The 17,680-nt window shown below is 43.2% G+C and overlaps 1 protein-coding gene across 1 annotated transcript in view; it reads right to left on the reverse strand.

The window, feature by feature from the left end:
* The window catches only part of ITGB5 (integrin subunit beta 5), a 121,354-nt gene that overhangs the window by 83,035 nt on the left and 20,639 nt on the right, over nt 1–17,680 (reverse strand). The window contains 2 exon segments of the mRNA XM_042955044.1: nt 4,357–4,606; nt 16,627–16,831. Coding sequence (XP_042810978.1) covers nt 4,357–4,606; nt 16,627–16,831 — 455 coding nt within the window.

Consider the following 17,680-nt stretch of genomic DNA (forward strand, 5'->3'; position numbering starts at 1 on the left):
TCACTGAGAAGACTTTTAAGTCTACAATTGGTTCTGCCTTCCAGGCCTTCAAGAGGGACTCTGGATAAATTGTGTGTGATAACCCTGAATATCTGAATGCTGAGTCTCCAGAGATAGTCCCCTCCATCCTCTCTGGGCTGCCAATCTAGCACATCTTACAGTGAGTGGATGGTCCTGGGGAAGTGACCGTGGAGATACACCCTGTCTGTCCAGAAACAGGGCCCAATCAGAAGGCAGAGGTGAAAAGAAGCAGACAGAATCACTCTTAGGGATGAATTGAAAAAGGCTTTGGTTAAGCTGCTGTTGTACCTGGTAAGAAGCAAAACTCCAACAACAGGTCACAGCACTGAGACTCAGCTGAAAAGGCCTTGGAGACGGGACCAAAGTAATAATAATGCCAGAGGCCACCTGTGGCCAGGAGGAAGCTAAACCCAGCAAATGATGACACCTAGGCCTCTTCACAGTTAAGGACTTTAGAATTGCTTTTGTATTTAAACCTTTTTCTTATCTATTGTCTTCCCCACCATTGTGTCAGTTCCCAACCCCTGGGGAACACCTAAGGGAGCTTCTAGGAGATTTACAGAAAATTAGGAAAGATTCCGGAAAACATACATTACCAGCATAAACACCACTGCATCCTGACCACCCAGCCCAACCCAGGCCTGGGAGCTGTTGAGGTTGTGGAAGATTAGCTGGGGAGCTGGGCAGGCTCAGGGGTTTAGGAACAGCTCTCTTCCCCCCAGGGGCAGCCAAGTAACCCAAGAACTGAAAATGCCACCACAGGTGGAAGGTCCTGGATCCGAGTCACTGCTGAAAGGAAAGCTGCCGTGGAAACCAGTTCAGGCCTCATCAGAGTTTGTACAAGCAAGAAAGATACTCTGATGGTGCTGAGCCACTGAGATTTGGGGGCTATGTTACTGTTGGATCACCTAACATTACCCTTAGGCAAGCGCCTTGAAGGTCAGGTCGTTTGGGGATGGGCGTTTGTCCTCAGACTCAGGTAAAGCCTCTGTGCGGTCATGTGATTTGAATGGGGGAAAAGCAAGCACCATATTAATGGGAATGCAGACTCTAAAACTAGTTTGTCTGGACTCTTACCCCAAACCCCCCTTACAAGTTGTGTAATCTTAGGTAAGTGGTTTATCCTAAGCCTTGGTTGGCTCACATAAATCTTGGAGACCTCAAAAGACTGCCATCAGACTTGAATGAGATAATCCACATGGTGCAAGGCATGTAGTACAGTGCCTGATGCTTGGTAAGAATCTGTCTTAGCAGCTTCTTATCTAGTAAGTATTCTGGGGTCTTACATCCCAAAGCCTAACTAAAGTTGTATGTGGGGATGAGAAAGAAAAACTTGGCAGTTACCACTCATTGTAATCCTGCCCACATCATCCTGACATTTACAGGAACACTCATAAGACTAGAAAGGAAACAAACCAACCTTGTAGAGGTTGCCTTGGGGGAGTTGAAGGCTGTGACCCTCCACCCCTCACACAAACGCACCATGGCAGAGTCCTGTCCACCAATCCTGTTTCCTCTTCTTCCTGAGCACAACTGAACTGGTTTCCAGCCTCATTGCTAGAACTCCATCGGGTCTGATAAAGTGCAGAAGTGGCAAAGGCTATTCACTGGTGGCCCATAAGCTCCTCCTATGAGCGTCTGCCCAGGCACAACGACCCTAAAAGCCACATGTAGAAGATGGAGGAGTACAGGGTGGGCAGAGCAAGGGTCCCTGAGTCACCGCGTGGAAGGGAGGTGTCCACTGGATTTAGGTAAGCAGGAAATAAGCTTCTATCACGACACACTTTTGGATTTATTTGTTGGGGCAGTTAGAAATTCCTGCTCTCTGATAATCTGTCAAATATTTTCCAATTCAAGTACTTTACTTATGTTGGAAAAAACAAAATCATACCTTTAAAACCCAGGACTTCATTTCATTTTGTCAAGGTAAGTTATATTTACATAACAACAGGGACAGATTTTGAATTCACTTATCCCCAAGCACCTCAGTTCACCCCAAGCAAGAGGAAAGGTTACATAGGCATGTTCTGCCTGCTCCCTCCCTGAACCTGGGTGTCCACTTACTGAAAACATTGTCTCAAATCACTCAATGTAGAGGGACGCCTGGGTGGTTCCGTTGGATTAGCGTTTGACTCTTGGTTTCGGCTCAGGTCTTGATCTCACAGTTTTGTGAGTTCAAGCCCCACTCTGGGCTCTGCGCTGGCAGCATGGAGCCTGCTTGGGATTCTGTCTCTCTCCCTCTTTCTCTGCCCCTCCCCCACTCACACTGTCTATGTCTCTCTCAAAATGAATAAATAAGATTAAAAATAAATAAATATGGCACAAAAACAGACACTCAGATCAATGGAACAGAACAGAGAACCCAGAAATGGACCCACAAACATATGGCCAACTAATCTTTGACAAAGCAGCAAAGAATATCCAATGGAATAAAGACAGTCTCTTCAGCAAGTGGTGCTGGGAAAACTGGACAGCGACATGCAGAAAAATGAACCTGGACCACTTTCTTACCCCATACACAAAAATAAACTCAAAATGGTTGAAAGACCTAAACTTAAGACAGGAAGCCATCAAAATCCTCGAGGAGAAAGCAGGCAAAAACCTCTATGACCTCAGCCGCAGCAACTTCTTACTCAGCATGTCTCCGGAGGCAAGGGAAACAAAAGCAAAAATGAACTCTTGGGACCTCATCAAAATAAAAAGCTTCTGCACAGTGAAGGAAACAATCAGCAAAAAGGCAACCGACAGAATGGCAGAAGATATTTGCAAAGGTTTCGTATCCAAAATCTATAAAGAATTTATCAAACTCAACACCCAAAAAACAAATAATCCAGTGAAGAAATGGGCAAAAGACATGAATACACACTTCTCCAAAGGAGACATCCACACGGCTAACAGACATGTGAAAAAATGCTCAACATCACTCATCATCCGGGAAATACAAATCAAAACCACAATGAGATACTACCTCACACCTGTCAGAACGGCTAACATTAACAACTCAAGCAACAACAGATGTTGGCGAGGATGCGGAGAGAGAGGATCTCTTTTGCACTGCCAGTGGGAATGCAAACTGGTGCAGACACTCTGGAAAACAGTATGGAGGTTCCTCAAAAAATTAAAACTAGAACTACCCTATGACCTAGCAATTGTACTACTAGGTATCTATCCAAGGGATACAGGTGTGCTGTTTTGAAGGGGCACATGTAGCCCAAAGTTTACAGCAGTGCTATTGACAATAGCCAAAGTATGGAAAGAGCCCAAATGTCCATCGATGAATGAATGGATAAAGAAGATGTCATATATATACATATATATATATACATACATACATATATATATACATACATATACATACATATGTATATACATACACATACATACATATGTATATACATACATATACATACATATACATACATATATGTATATACATATATATACATATATATGTATGTATATGTATGTATATGTATGTATATGTATGTATATACATATGTATGTATGTGTATGCATATATATATGTATGTATATATACACACACACGTATACACATATACATATACACATATATATACATACATACATATATATGTATATATACACACATATACACATATACATATACACATATATATACACACATACATACACATAAACACACACATACATAAAATGGAGTATTAGTCGGCAAACAGCAAAATGGAATTCTTGCTATTTGCAACTACGTGGATGGAACTAGAGGTATTATACTAAGTGAAACTCATCAGAGAAAGACAAATATCATATGACTTCACTCATATGTGGAATTTAAGATACAAAACAGATGAACATAAGGGAAGGGAAGCAAAAATTATATATAAACAGAGAGGGGGACAAAACATAAGAGACTCTTAAATATAGAGAACAAACAGAGGGTTACTGGAGGGGTTGTGGGAGGGGGAATGGGCTAAATGGGTAAGAGGCATTAAGGAATTTACTCCTGAAATCATTGTTGCACTATATGCTAACTAACTTGGATGTAAATTAAAAATAAATAAATTAAAAATACATACATACATACATACATAAAATCTCTCAATGTAGAAAACAGTGCTACATCAGGCAGGAAAACAAATGAGCTATGATCGTTATGCCTTCCCACAGCCTTGCAACAGTTCACGTCTTCACACACAGCTGAGGGGACAGGACTAGGTCATCACTGATCAGATTAAACACTGAAGCCTGCCCCATCCCCCAATATGCCTTCCCTAGTCCTTTCTTTGGGCTAAGTTTTCCTGCTACTCCATTCCCCCTACACTTAAATACCCAGCAGAAAGATGACTGGTCACTCACCCAATGCATGGATTGGTCTGGTACCTCGGTGCTGTGTAGGAGAAAGGGGAGATGTTCTTGTCTACAAAAGACCCGAACCCCAACCGGAAGTTGCTGGTGAGCTTCCTCATCTCCTCAGCCAGCTTGGTGCCCAGGTTTCGGATGCTGTCCAAGTCATCCTTCATGGACAGGGAGAGGTCCATCAGGTAGTACAAGTCCACAGGGTAATCCTCCACCTGTCGAACCTGCAGCTGGAAGGTAGTCTTATCGCCTGTGCCAACAGAGAGGCCATGCAATTAGAGGTCATCCAACTCACTGGGAGCTGAAGGGATGGATTTTACTTTCAAAGCTGGTCCCCCTCTTACTTTTCTTTAGTGACCACATGCCTCTCAAAAGAAATATTGTTCTTAAAAAAAAAAAGAAGAAGAAGAAAAATTTTTCTTGGAAGAAGAATAACTGAAGGGAATATGGTGTTGAGGGTGAAGTTCTAGGTTCTCCTTCCAAATACTTCGCTCGGCATTTTTGAGGAAACTCCTTAACAACAAGTCTCCCCAGTGGTGTTCTGTTTTGTCAACAAAAGGACTCTTGGGCAGTTGGTGGATAATGGACCAGACAATTCCATGGACACAGATTAGGTGAGAGTTAACCCACCAACCCGCACCAACTTCAGGGAAAGGAGAAGCCAAGGTGGGAATGTGGCCAGGAGGAGACTGCCAAGGTGTGTATGAAACAGAAAACAGGGAAGAAATAAACAAGAGGAGGTACGGGAATGAGTAAGAACTGAGGGCGAAGGGAGAGAGGTATAAGGCAAGCGAGAGCAGGGACACACTGTCACTTAAAGTACACCCAAAGGGCAAAAACATTTTTTGCTTGTGCCATGTCTCCTATTTCTACTTTCCTAGGCATTTATGGGCAACAGTATTTAGTTCTTGGGCATATTTGACATTTTGGGATATCATAGACACAAATTATTATCATTAGAAATTATATGTACAGGGGTGCCTGGGTGGCTCAGTTGGTTGAGCATCCAACTCTTGACTTTGGCTCAGGTCATGATCCCAGGGTCATGGGATCAAGCCCCTTGCCAGGCTCCATTCTGGGCACAGAGCCTGCTTGAGATTCTCTGTCTCTCCCTCTGCCCCTCTCCCCTGTTCATGTGCTCTCTTGTACTCACTGTCTCTAAAGTAAAAAGAAAAAAAAAATAAGAAGTTATATGTATAAAAATACAGGAAGACAGATTCTAAATTTTAGCACCATCAAAACAAAGGGGGGGGAAGAAAAGAAAGAAAGAAAGAAAACACTACTAGATTTGTCTACCAGCTACAAGAAAAAGAAAATAATTCTTGGTTGTAAAATAAGAGTCAGAGACAGAGGAAAGAGGAATTAATTCAGAGAAAATGAACAAAGAGAAAAGCCAGTGTCTGGGAGGTGTGGCCATCTGCAATGTCACCTCCCAGGGTTTACAGAAACACCCAAGTCAGTGCAGCAACCAGGGGACCCATGCCAGGATAATTATCCTGCATCATTTCATAGGCTCTAAAAACACATCATTTAGAAGCGACTTCAAGAGGCAATCATACCAAGTAATTCTATCTGTCCTTGAGCTTATTAGTTTTTCAGAGGCACCAAGATGTCCTTGAACTCTCTAGGTAGGATTGCTGCACACACACATTTGAAATCTGGACATACTCATGTATTCAGAAGAGCACAGTGAGGCTGGCCTCTCCTGCCCACAGAGTCCACACCTGGTGGTGGCAGTCACCTCTCAGAGAAGCTGGTCTCCCTGAACGCGCCCAATCTCGTCTGATCTCAGAAGCTAAGCAGGGTCGGGCCTGGTTAGTACTTGGATGGGAGAGAAGCTGGTCTCCCATCTCGAGCTGACAACCAGCAAGCTGAAGCCTTCTTGAACTTGGAGGATAGGGACCCCAATCCCATGTGCTCCTTCTCCTTCTCCCACCCCAGACAAGTCGCATTATATTAACTAGACCATGCAGATTCAGATGACCGAAAGATTTCAATCCAAGTTCCAGCTCGGTCCCTCAACTAGGGGAGCAACCTGAGCCTGTGTCCTTAGATCAACAATGGAAATAATAACAGCACAGCACTGATTAAGCCTATGAAGCGCTCATTTGAAGAGCAGTGTTTGGTAAGCAGTAATGCCTGCACAAATGAAGTATAATTATTATAATTACTATTTTTTGCCTGAGCGACAGCACTGAGCCTGCTTCCCGGGACTTGTCTTTGCGTGTCCTGTCCTTGCCTCCTCAAGACTGATGCAGTTTGGGTTGTCTGTTCATAGGAGCCTATTTTTAAAAACCATCAGAGTCTGACTCAAGCTGAGGAATGTTGGAGATTTCTTCCAGAATGAATTCTAGACTGCTGTAATGTCTGCCTCTGGCTCCCATCAGGCAGACAGAGCAGGTCCCTGCTCTGAGCCCCTCCCAGCCCTGGATGCCACATCACAGTGGGGGAGGGGCAGGAGGGAAGAGAACTTGGGGGAAGGGAGAACCTCCTTGGTCTTTGTGTGGGCAGACCACAGACCCCAAATGGGCAGAGCCTATAATCATGTCTGCTCTGTCCAATCCCATGACCTCTTGGCAGAGTCTTCTACATTTTCTGTCCACCTGTGCCCTTCCCCCCAACTTCCCAACTACATCTTCTTTTATCCAGAATCCACTTCTACCTTTCTGTGGATTATGAGTAATGAACAGATTGAGGACTTTAGGACCAGAGAGCGATGAACAGGCTTGGACTTGGGAGGCACCCCTGGGAGGGAAGAGGGCACCAGATTTGGAGAGCGAGAGCTGGGTTAAAATCCAGACCTTGTCACCCAGAACCTGGAAGACTTCAGTCTCCTCTAAATTTGCTCCTCAGTTTCTGGATCAGTAAAATGGGAGGATGTTAATTACTGTGGGGATCAAAGGACACAATGTATCCTAACACCACACAAATGCTTGTACACAAGGAAAACCTCCCCTGGGTTCCCCCAAAAGTCAGTTATTAAAGCAATTTCTGTGGCACCTGGGTGGCTCAGTCGGTTAAGCATCCGACTTCAGCTCAGGTCACGATCTCACGGTCCGTGAGTTCGAGCCCTGCATCGGGCTCTGGGCTGATGGCTCAGAGCCTGGAGCCTGCTTTGGATTCTGTGTCTCCCGCTCTCTCTGCCCCTCCCCCATTCATGCTCTGTCTCTCTCTGTCTCAAAAATAAATAAACGTTAAAAAAATAAATAAATAAATAAAATAAAGCAATTTCCCCTAAGGACAAAAAGGGAGATAGAAAATTCTGCCAGGAACTTAATTGTGAACGGCTCTAGCCTTGGGTATTAAATTTTAACTCCACATTTTTCAGGCATGAAAGCAAAAAGACAAACAAGGTAGGATATACACATTTGTGTGCATTAAGGTGCTATCTACTCTGAAGTCAGAAATCTCTTTGGCATCATATTCTGAGGGAAACTGATTACTTTAAAAAGCACACATGGGGGGCTGCAAATATTAAAAAGAAGTATTTCTCCCAGTTTTCCAAAAACTGAAGGGTATAAGAAAGAGGGTAGTATGATTAGGGTTCAGAATGAGGGTTTACTGCTATGTCAACTCCACCTGATTTTTTTTTAATTAATTAATTTATTTATTTATTTTAATGTTTATTCATTTTTGAGAGACAGAGAGAGAGAGACAGAGAGCAAGCAGGGGGTGGGGGGAGAGAGAGAGAGAGAGAGAGGGAGACACAATCCAAAGCAGGCTCCAGGCTCTGAGCTGTCGGCACAGAGCCCAACACAGGACTCGAACCCACGAACTATGAGATCATGACCTGAGCTGAAGTCAGAAGTTTAACCTACTGAGCCCCACTATACCTGATTTTAAATGCCACAAACTCCTGAGGGGGCCTTGGCAATATTGGGATGTCCCATCAGCAGATTTTGGAAGGAAGGACATTCCTGGACCAATTCTCAGCGTGAGTGCTAAGTGTGGGAGTTAAGCAGCCATGCACTAGCTCCCCTACAAGCAAGGCCTTCGAGGTCAGCCGACTGAAGGAGAGGCCACTGCCACGTGCAGAGAGAAAGTCTGGGACCGATTTTCCATCTTTGGGCACACTTCCAGAACCATGCAAACTTAGATACACTCTGGCAATACATCCAACCACACAGCTCTGCACCACCGGAGACCTGTCACTTCCATGCATCCAGCAGAGCCCTTATCAACTTCACCATGAGCACTCCATCAGTGCCCGCTTCTGGAGACACCATCCCAGCCCACATGCCCCCCTGCCCCACTCCAGGTCAGACCACTACAAGCTCGTCATTCCCTGTGGCTTTACCCCTCCTCTCTGGGGCCATTCCACAGGACCCCCATTTCACCAGCAGCAGGATCAAACAAATGGGACAAAGCACACCCCCCAAAACAGCCAAGCACCTCGCACCTGCCCTGCAAGCAGGCCCTCTCATGTCCTGGTTTTTCCCATTTCCAAAGTTCCCAGCTCTGGCGGTGCTTTGCACAAAATGCCTGCCTCTTGCTCAGGTTCCCCCACTGTAGTCAAGTATCAACCACCTGCTTCAAATATACTTTCACAGTTTGTTTTCTCTCTGCCGCCCCTTCAATAAGAAGTGGAGACAGTGAAGGTAGGGATTCCACCAAGAATCCCTGGTGTGTTTAAGATCGATTTTTGTTCAAACATTCAGACAAAGCAGTATTCCAACCGACAGAGATGCGTGCCATCCCCAAGTGAATGTAAGTAGTTTTTGATTCCCCAGAAATACCCTTCTGTGCCAAAAATTGAAAGAAAGAAGGGACACCTTAAAATCAGGTATATTGCAAACAGGACCTACAGGGAATTAGGGCCCAGGTGCATACCTCAGGACTCTCATCTAGCTCTTCTGTTTACTGTAGCCGAAGGTAATTAGCATCCAAGAATGAAATCCAGACATGGAGCAAAAGAATTGCTTCCCTGGTCAAGGACAAGGCTGGTGTGCTGCAACCCACCCCACTCCTCAGCACAGAATTCTGACTCTTGACAGATGGAACCCAGGAAGGCACCACATGAAGACACAGTTGGCCTCTACAGTGTCCACCCCTGAGCACTAGGGCTTGGCATCCCTAGTGTCCTTGAAAATAACCTTGTCTTGGTCCATTTGGGCTTACAAGTACCATAGACTGGATGGCTTTTAAACAACAGAAATTTCTCTCTCACAGTCCTGAAGCCTTCAAGTCCAAGATCAACATGCCAGCACGGTTGAGTTCTGGTGAGAATCCTCTTCTGGGATGCAGACTGCTGACTTCTTGCTGTTTCCTCACATGGCAGAAGGAACAGGGAGCCCTCTGCAGTCTTTTATAAATTCAAAGCAGTAATACCAATCACGAGGGCTCTGTCCTCATGCCTTAATCACTTCCCAAGGCCCTAACACCTCCTGATACAATCACATTGGGGGTTAGATTTCAATTTATAAATGTTGGGGGCAGGGCGCCTGGGTAGCTCAGTCGGTTAAAAGTCTGACTCTTGGTTTCGGCTCAGGTCATGATCTCATGATTCATGAGTTTAAGCCCCGCCATCGGGCTTTGTGCAGACAGCACAGAACCTGGTTGGGATTCTCTCTGTGCCCCTCCCCTGTTTGTGTTCTCTGTCTCTGTCTCTGTCTCTCTCAAAATGAATAAACTTAAAAATAAAAATAAATAAATAAACTTTGGAGGGAGGCCACAAACATTCCATCCATAGCCAACCTCTTATCTACCCACCATGAAGTCTTTCTTAGTCTTTTTAATAAAGTATATACTCTGTCATTCTGGGTGGCAGAAGCAATCCGTAAGTCAGGTAACTGGCATCCCCAAAGTAGAACCTGGGAGGAGGGGAAAAAAGCACAGACACAGACTGGCAGGAAACCCATCTCAAAAGCAACCAATCACCTGTAGTTTAGTTAATAGTGCTGTACCAATGTCAGTTTCCTAGTTTCAGTAATGTACTTTGGTTATGTAACATGTTATCAGGGAACACTAGGAAGGGTATAAAAAACTCTATTACTTTTGCAACTTCTTGTGAACCTAAAATTATTTCAAAATAAAACACACGAAAAAACAAACTACTGGTCAATGAGCTAAAGGATCAAGGCAAATGATGACTTAAGTAAATCCCTTCTAACTGCCCCAGTGCTTCAACCTACCTATGGCCTTTTATTCACCATTTCAATAACCTTTATTCCAAAGTTTACATCCTTTGTTAAGAATTTTTTAAGGTTGTTATCCTCACATACAGTTTCCAGGACTGAAAACAAAATGGAAAACATGATCCTGTGTTTATACAAACTCTTGCTTAAAGTTGGCAGTTCCTCAAAAAGTTAAACACAGAATTACCATATGACCCACAAATTCTTCTCCTAGCAATGTACTCAAGATTACTGAAAACACATGTCCAAACAAAAACTTGTGCATGAATTTTTACAGTAGCATTAGTCATGACTGCCCCAAAGTGAAAACAGCCCCAGTATTCATCAGCTAAAATGTGGTATATCTATACAGACCCAATGGAATATTATCTGGCCATGAAAAGGAAGGAAGGAAGTGATAAATGCTACAACATCGATGAATCTTGAAGATATTTTGCAAAGTGAAAGAAGCCAGACATAAAATGCCATATACCATATGATTTATATATAATGTCCAGAATAGGGACACCTGGGTGACTCTGTTGGTTGAGTGTCCCACTCTTGATTTCAGCTCAGGTCATGATTCCAGGGTCATGGGATTCAGCCCTGCATCAGACGCAGTGCTGAGCGTGGAGCCTACTTAGGATTCTCTCTCTCTCCCTTTGCCCTCTGTCCCCAACTCATGCTCTTTCTCTCTCTCCAAATTAAAAAAAAAAAGAAAGAAAGAAAGAAAGAAAGAAAGAAAGAAAGAGAGAAAGAAAGAGAACAATGTCCAGAATAAGCAAAAACATAGAAATAGGAAGTAGATTGGAGGCTGCCAGGACCTACGTGGCAGGGAGGGAAAAGATAAGGAGGGTATGTTAATGCATATAGGGTTTCTTTTTGAGGTAAGGAAAGTATTCTGGAATGAGACAGTGGTGATGGTTGCACAATGTTGCAAATATACTACAAACCACTGAATTATACACTTTAAAAAAAATTTTTTTAAATGTTTTTTATTTTTGAAAGAAAGACAGAGCATGAGCCGGGGAGGGGTAGAGAGAGAGGGAGACACAGAATCTGAAGCAGGCTCCAGGCTCTGAGCTGTCAGCACAGAGCCCGACGCAGGCTCGAATCCACAAACCATGAGATCATGACCTGAGCCTAAGTCAGACACTTAACCGATTGAGACACCCAGGCACTCCTGAATTGTATACTTTAAAATGGTGACTTGGGCACCCAGCTGGTTCACTCAGAAAAGTGTGCAACTCTTGATATCAGGGTTGTGAGTTCAAGCCCCCTGTTAGGTGTACAGATTATTTAAAAAACCAAATACGCTTAAAAAAATTATTTAAAAACATAAAAATAAGATAATAAAATTGTGACTTCTACAGTATGGGAATCACGTTTGAAAGAAAGAAAGAAAGAAAGAAAGAAAGAAAGAAAGAAAGAAAGAAAGAAAGAAAGAAAGAAAAGGAAGGAAAGAAAGAAAGAAAGAAAGAAAAAGAAAGAAAGAAAGAAAGAAAGAAAGAAAGAAAGAAAGAAAGAAAGAAAGAAAGAAAAGCAAAACAAAAAGTTCTGTATAGAGGGAAATTTTCCTTTCTTTTCCCCAGGCTTCCCCTGGAACAACAACTCACGCATACTATACCAAGGCTTGCCTTCGATTAGTCTGGTATAAGGCTGGCAAAGGGTTACACTTCACTCAGCAAATATCTATGTGAGGGAGGAGACAAAAAAGCATTTCTAAAAATAAATAATGGAAAAAATCACTATATCTCAAGGGCTTCTCCAGAGTCAGGGGGTGATTAACTTAGGTTAACTATGCACTTGGTAAACTGAATGTTGCTGACTACAACATAGCATTCTCTACCTCCCCCAAATAAATAAATATCTGGGGCCTGCCTGTCCTTCTCTTTAAAAATATTAAAATGTTCAAGATTTTAAGAGGCTTCATTGGCTTCAGGTGTTTCTACATTTCATAAATATATTTACAAGGTTCTAGACCTTTAGGAATTCATATTTTCATCGGATCTCCTCCAAGTGTTCATCTCTATAGACAAACATCCTCACAGTTTGGGCATACCTTAACTGGGCAGCCAGTCCCTCCATCACCTTGACCTCCCAGAAATGGGCTCTCCATCACCACATACACAATCAGAGCCCATCCACAGCACCCACAAAATGATTTTGTCTTGAAAAAAGGATTGGGGCACCTGGATGGCTCAGTCAGTTGAGCGTCCAACTCTTGGTTTCGGCTTGGGTCATGATCTCATGGTTCGTGGGTTCGAGCCCCACGGTGGGCTCTGTGCTGACAGTGCATGGAGCCTGTTTGGTATTCTGTCTGTCTCTGTCCCTCCCTTGCTTGCTCTCTGTGTCTCTCTCAAAATAAATAAAGTTTGGGGCCCCTGGGTGGCTCAGTCATTTAAGTGTCCAACTTCGGCTCAGATCATAATCTCGCAGTTTGTGACTTCAAGCCTGCATCGAGCTCTGTAATGACAGCTCAGGGCCTGGAGCCTGCTTCAAATTCTGTGTCTCCTCTCTCTGCCCCTCCCCCACTTGTGCTCTGTCTCTCTCTCTCTCTCAAAAATAAATAAATGTAAAAAAATTTTTTTAAATAAAAAAATAAAGTTTAAAAAAATTAAAAAATAAAAATAAACAAAAAAATAGAAAAAGGATCACGCTTTCCATTTTATTTCCAACACCAGAAACTGTATCACAATGCTTAGCATGAGATGAGACTCTACCCAGACTGCTAACATCAGTAACCTCAACTAACCCCAGCACTAATCCCTGGCGATCCAGCAGGGCCCCATACACCCTTTTTTTGTTCATTTCTGAGACAGTTCAGTAGGCAAAATAATGCATTTCTTAAATATGTGATGACTTGGAATTCTAACAACAAGCATATTAGAATAAGACTGACTTCTTTCTTCTTTAACTGAGCATACATTGTGCTTTGTGCATAAATCAGTGCTGTGCATAAATATACTGCCAAGAAAACTTTGCACAAGGAGGCTACCTTCACTCAAATCACTTCTTTAACTCCTCTTTGAGAGCTGTTGAAAAGCCAGTCGGTAAGTCAAGTCATACAACAGTTTCTCTGCCTCACAGTCATACCTTAACTCTGATTTTAAGAAGTAGAATTAAAACTATAACATCTCTGGCTTTGTGTGACTTCCAACTCCTTCCTAAACTAAATCTACCCTGAAGAATAAGGATTTGCCACCTTGAAGGAAAATACTTCTTAGAAAACCATGGGCTCTGAGAGCAATTCTAAATGACAAGTTGCAAAAATATAAGTTAAAAACCTCCCTTGTTGGTGACCCTGAAACTATAAACTGGTTTGGAGGTACAGATTTTGTTCTTTGTTAATTACTGAAGACAGTACATGATTATAAATACATTATAAGTATATGAAAAATATGAACACATGAATAGAGACAGGATCTAGTAAAAATGAAAAATAATATTGCATTAAAGTAGATTTTTCAAGAATTTCCTTTAAGTTACTGTTATACTATAATTAAATAAAAAAGAAGACACATCATTCACATTAACGGCCAGCCACTTTACCCTACACAATGTTCTAATATCTTAATAGTCTACCACAATTCCTACATCCCCTTCTGGGTCACAGCCCCTGACCCTGAGCCTGTCTTCACATAAGGAGATGAGTTATTTTAACCCAGAGCACATCACCAAATAGCTACCCACATAAAGGCTCAGCTGACTCTTCTCTACGCTGGCACACAGCTCTGCCAGAGCTCCCTTCCTTCTCTCTCTCAGCATGGTATCTCACCAAACAAAAAGCCTAAGTGTCACTTACAGTGGACTCATAAAAATAGCAACCTCAACTAATCCCCACACTAATTCCTGTGATCTGGTAGTTTGTGCCCCTCTAAGTAGCAGAGCCACATACACCCTTATTTTGTTTCGTATTTCCAAGACCATTCAAGAGGCAGAACAAAACAATTCTTAACCATAGGATGTCAGTAACAAGAGCAAGCATAGCTAAGTGCTTATGATAGCGGTGCTGGGCTAAAACCAATTCTGAGACACGGAGAGTCACTATTCAAACCCAGACCTGACCGACTCCAGAATTGACACCTTTGGCCACTACTCTTTGAAAATAATGCTAATTTTAGGGGCGGCTGGGTGGCTCAGTTGGTTAAGCCTCCGACTTCGGCTCAGGTCATGATCTCATGGTTTACGGGTTCGAGCCCCGTGTCAGGCTCTGTGCTGACAGCTCGGAGCCTGGAGCCTGCTTCAGATTTTATGTCTCCTTCTCTCTCTGCCCCTCCCCCCCTCACACTCTGTCTCTCTCTCCTTCAAAAATAAACAAACATCAAAAAAAATTTTCTAAGGGGCACCTGGGTGGCTCAGTCGGTTGAGGGACTGACTTCGGCTCAGGTCATGATCTCACAGTTTGTGGGTTCAAGCCCCGCGTCGAGCTCTATGCTGTGACAGCTCAGAGCCTGGAGCCTGCTTCTGATTCTGTGTCTCTCTCTCTCTCTGCCCCTCCCCCACTCATGCTCTGTCTCTCTCTGTCTCAGAAATAAACATTAAAAAAAAAAATTTTTTTTTAAAGAAAATAATGCTGATTTTAACTTTTTAAAGTGTATTTAGGGGCGCCTGGGTGGCTCAGTCGGCTAAGCATCCAACAGCAGTTCAAGTCATGATCTCATGGTTTGTGGGTTCGAGCCCCGCGTCAGGCTCTGTGCTGACAGCTCAGAGCCGGGAGCCTGCTTCAGATTCTGTATCTCCCTCTCTCTCTGCCCCTGCCCCACTTGTGCCACCCCCCTCAAAAATAAATAAACACAAAAAAAATTTTTTAGGTGTGTCTACACAAAAAGTCTCATTTGTGACAAAGACCTTGAGATGCTAAGGAAAGGGCTAACCTGTCCATGCCCTCTGAGCTAGGGACAGAACCAGAGCTGGAACCCGGGACGGCCAACCACATCCATGATTCTTGCCACTGGCTCCAAGCAACTCTGAGGTCTATATAAACCCTCTGGAAATAGTTATTGCCAATGGATTTTTAGGCAATGACATAGAAGAAAAGACTAAAACTCAAAGGAATTTGGAAATAAGCTATCTTCTCTTGATAATGTGGTATTTCCTAATTTAGACACATGCATATCTACTCTTTGACATCATAACAATTCTAATATGTAGAATAATATATAACAAAAGTGATGAACTAGAAAAAAACAGCAGTTTTACAGTCACAAAGACCTGGAGCTGACTCAGAGACCATTTCTAAGTGGGAGACCTTGAGTGGGTCGCTCTTCATGTGTAAAATGGTATTAGCTACCTTAGAGTCGGCCAGGTATTCAGCACACAGCAGGTATGCAAAATCTGTTAGTTTCTTCACATCACCATCAATTCTAGGGATTGCAGGGGCTCTAGGGTTGTAAGACAAAACACCTCTACTCTGAAAGTCTGTCCCTTCAGAATGCCATGGACTCAAATGGAATTTGCTGACAAGAAAACATACTCTTTCCTGGAAGCAGCACTTTCCTGAGAAACTTGCATTCACTAGGGAGTAAACCGGCCAGTATCCTCCCATAAAATGCAATAATGCTATTTATAATAGCTGAAAAGTGGAAGCAACTCGAGTGTCCACGGATGGATGAACAGACAAACAATGCAGCATACATGTATGAGGGAGTTTCAACCAGCCTTAAAAAGGAAGCAGATTCTGACACCTGCTACAACATGGATGAACCCTGAAGACATTTTCTGGGTAAAACAAGCCTGACTCAGAAGGAAAACTACCGTATGAGTCTACTTATATGGGGCACCTAGAGGAGCACCTACAGTGGTGGCTTCCAGGGGCGAGAGTGAGGGTACAATTGAGAATTCATGTTTAATGGGCAGTGTTTCAGGTTGGGGTAATGAAAAGTTCTGGAAACGGATGGTGGTGCTACTTAGACAACTTGGTGCATGAATGTACTTAATGCCACTGAACTATATACTTTAAAATGGCTAAAATGCTAAATTTTCTGCAATTAAAAAAACAGCAAAGCTACCCATCTGTCCACGGGGGCCTTGGACTCTGCTTCCTGGGGTCTGGGCCACACCTTGCCATTTCCCTCTATCAGCTCTGCTCTCAGCCTGCCCGGGCCGGGTTTCTCATTATTAACACGTCCCATCCGTCCCATCCGAGGGCACTCACCGGGCCGCAGGCTCAGGGCCACCTGCTGGGGCGTCATCTGAATGACATCCGAACTCGTGGGACTGGAGCCCTTGCTGCTGAGAGGCAGGCTTCGCAGGACCCGGGTGCTGCTGGCTGGGCTCTCAAACTCGCCTCCGCAGCCGTTTTTGACCAGGTTTGCCTCCAAGTCACACCGGGAGGTGACTGAGCGCAGGCTGCCGAAGTCCTAGTGCAGAGACAGAGGAGGAGAGGGCACACGGTGGTCAGGCTGTCTTTCCAGAGCACCTCAGGTGGTAGACCCATCACCATCTCGTGGACCTGAAACCCTCTGCACTCCATTTTTATCGTCTGAAAGCGGTAAAAGTGATAGCATAGACCCCAATATGCCTCACCGAGGATTACAAGAGTTAATTAAAGTACTGGATATGACAGCACTTTGTAAACTGTAAATGCATAATGAAACTGTTTCATTTCACTGTTCCTTTAATGGTCAAAATTCTCCTGAAAAAATGCATGTGTCTACATGATTAGCGGGGGGGAAGTAACTGGTCAGTTACACAACTGAAAAATTTTGAAAGATGCTATATAAGTGGACAAGTAGTCATTCAGGCAATGAAGAGTTAACTTTTGAGCCATCCACTCGTCTACTGTGCAGGACCTGTACATTCTGCGCAGTCATTCTGTTAGACAACATGGCAACGAACACGGTGCCCTTTGACCCAGCAGTCCACTCCTAGGAATTTATCACAAGAAATCAATCAGAAGGGGAAACTCTGTAAGAAGATATATACTGCAGCGTTATTTAGAATAGCATGATCTTATAAACCTAAATCCCCAAATGATAAGAAAAACATGGTATATGATCTCCATACACAGTCATTCAAAACTATGAAGACTAAATCAGAAAATAAAATCATATCTGCATTGGGATTCAAAACTAAAGTTTTTTTTAATTAAGGATAGTTGAGGCATTAGAGTGACTAAAATTATATTTTATATTATCTTTACTGTTATTTGAATAATAAACAAGAAAGGTACTTTCTTTTCTTTTTGTTAAAAAATTTTTTAATGTTTG

Source organism: Panthera leo, chromosome C2 (assembly GCF_018350215.1).
Source record: "Panthera leo isolate Ple1 chromosome C2, P.leo_Ple1_pat1.1, whole genome shotgun sequence".
Lineage (NCBI taxonomy): Eukaryota > Metazoa > Chordata > Mammalia > Carnivora > Felidae > Panthera > Panthera leo.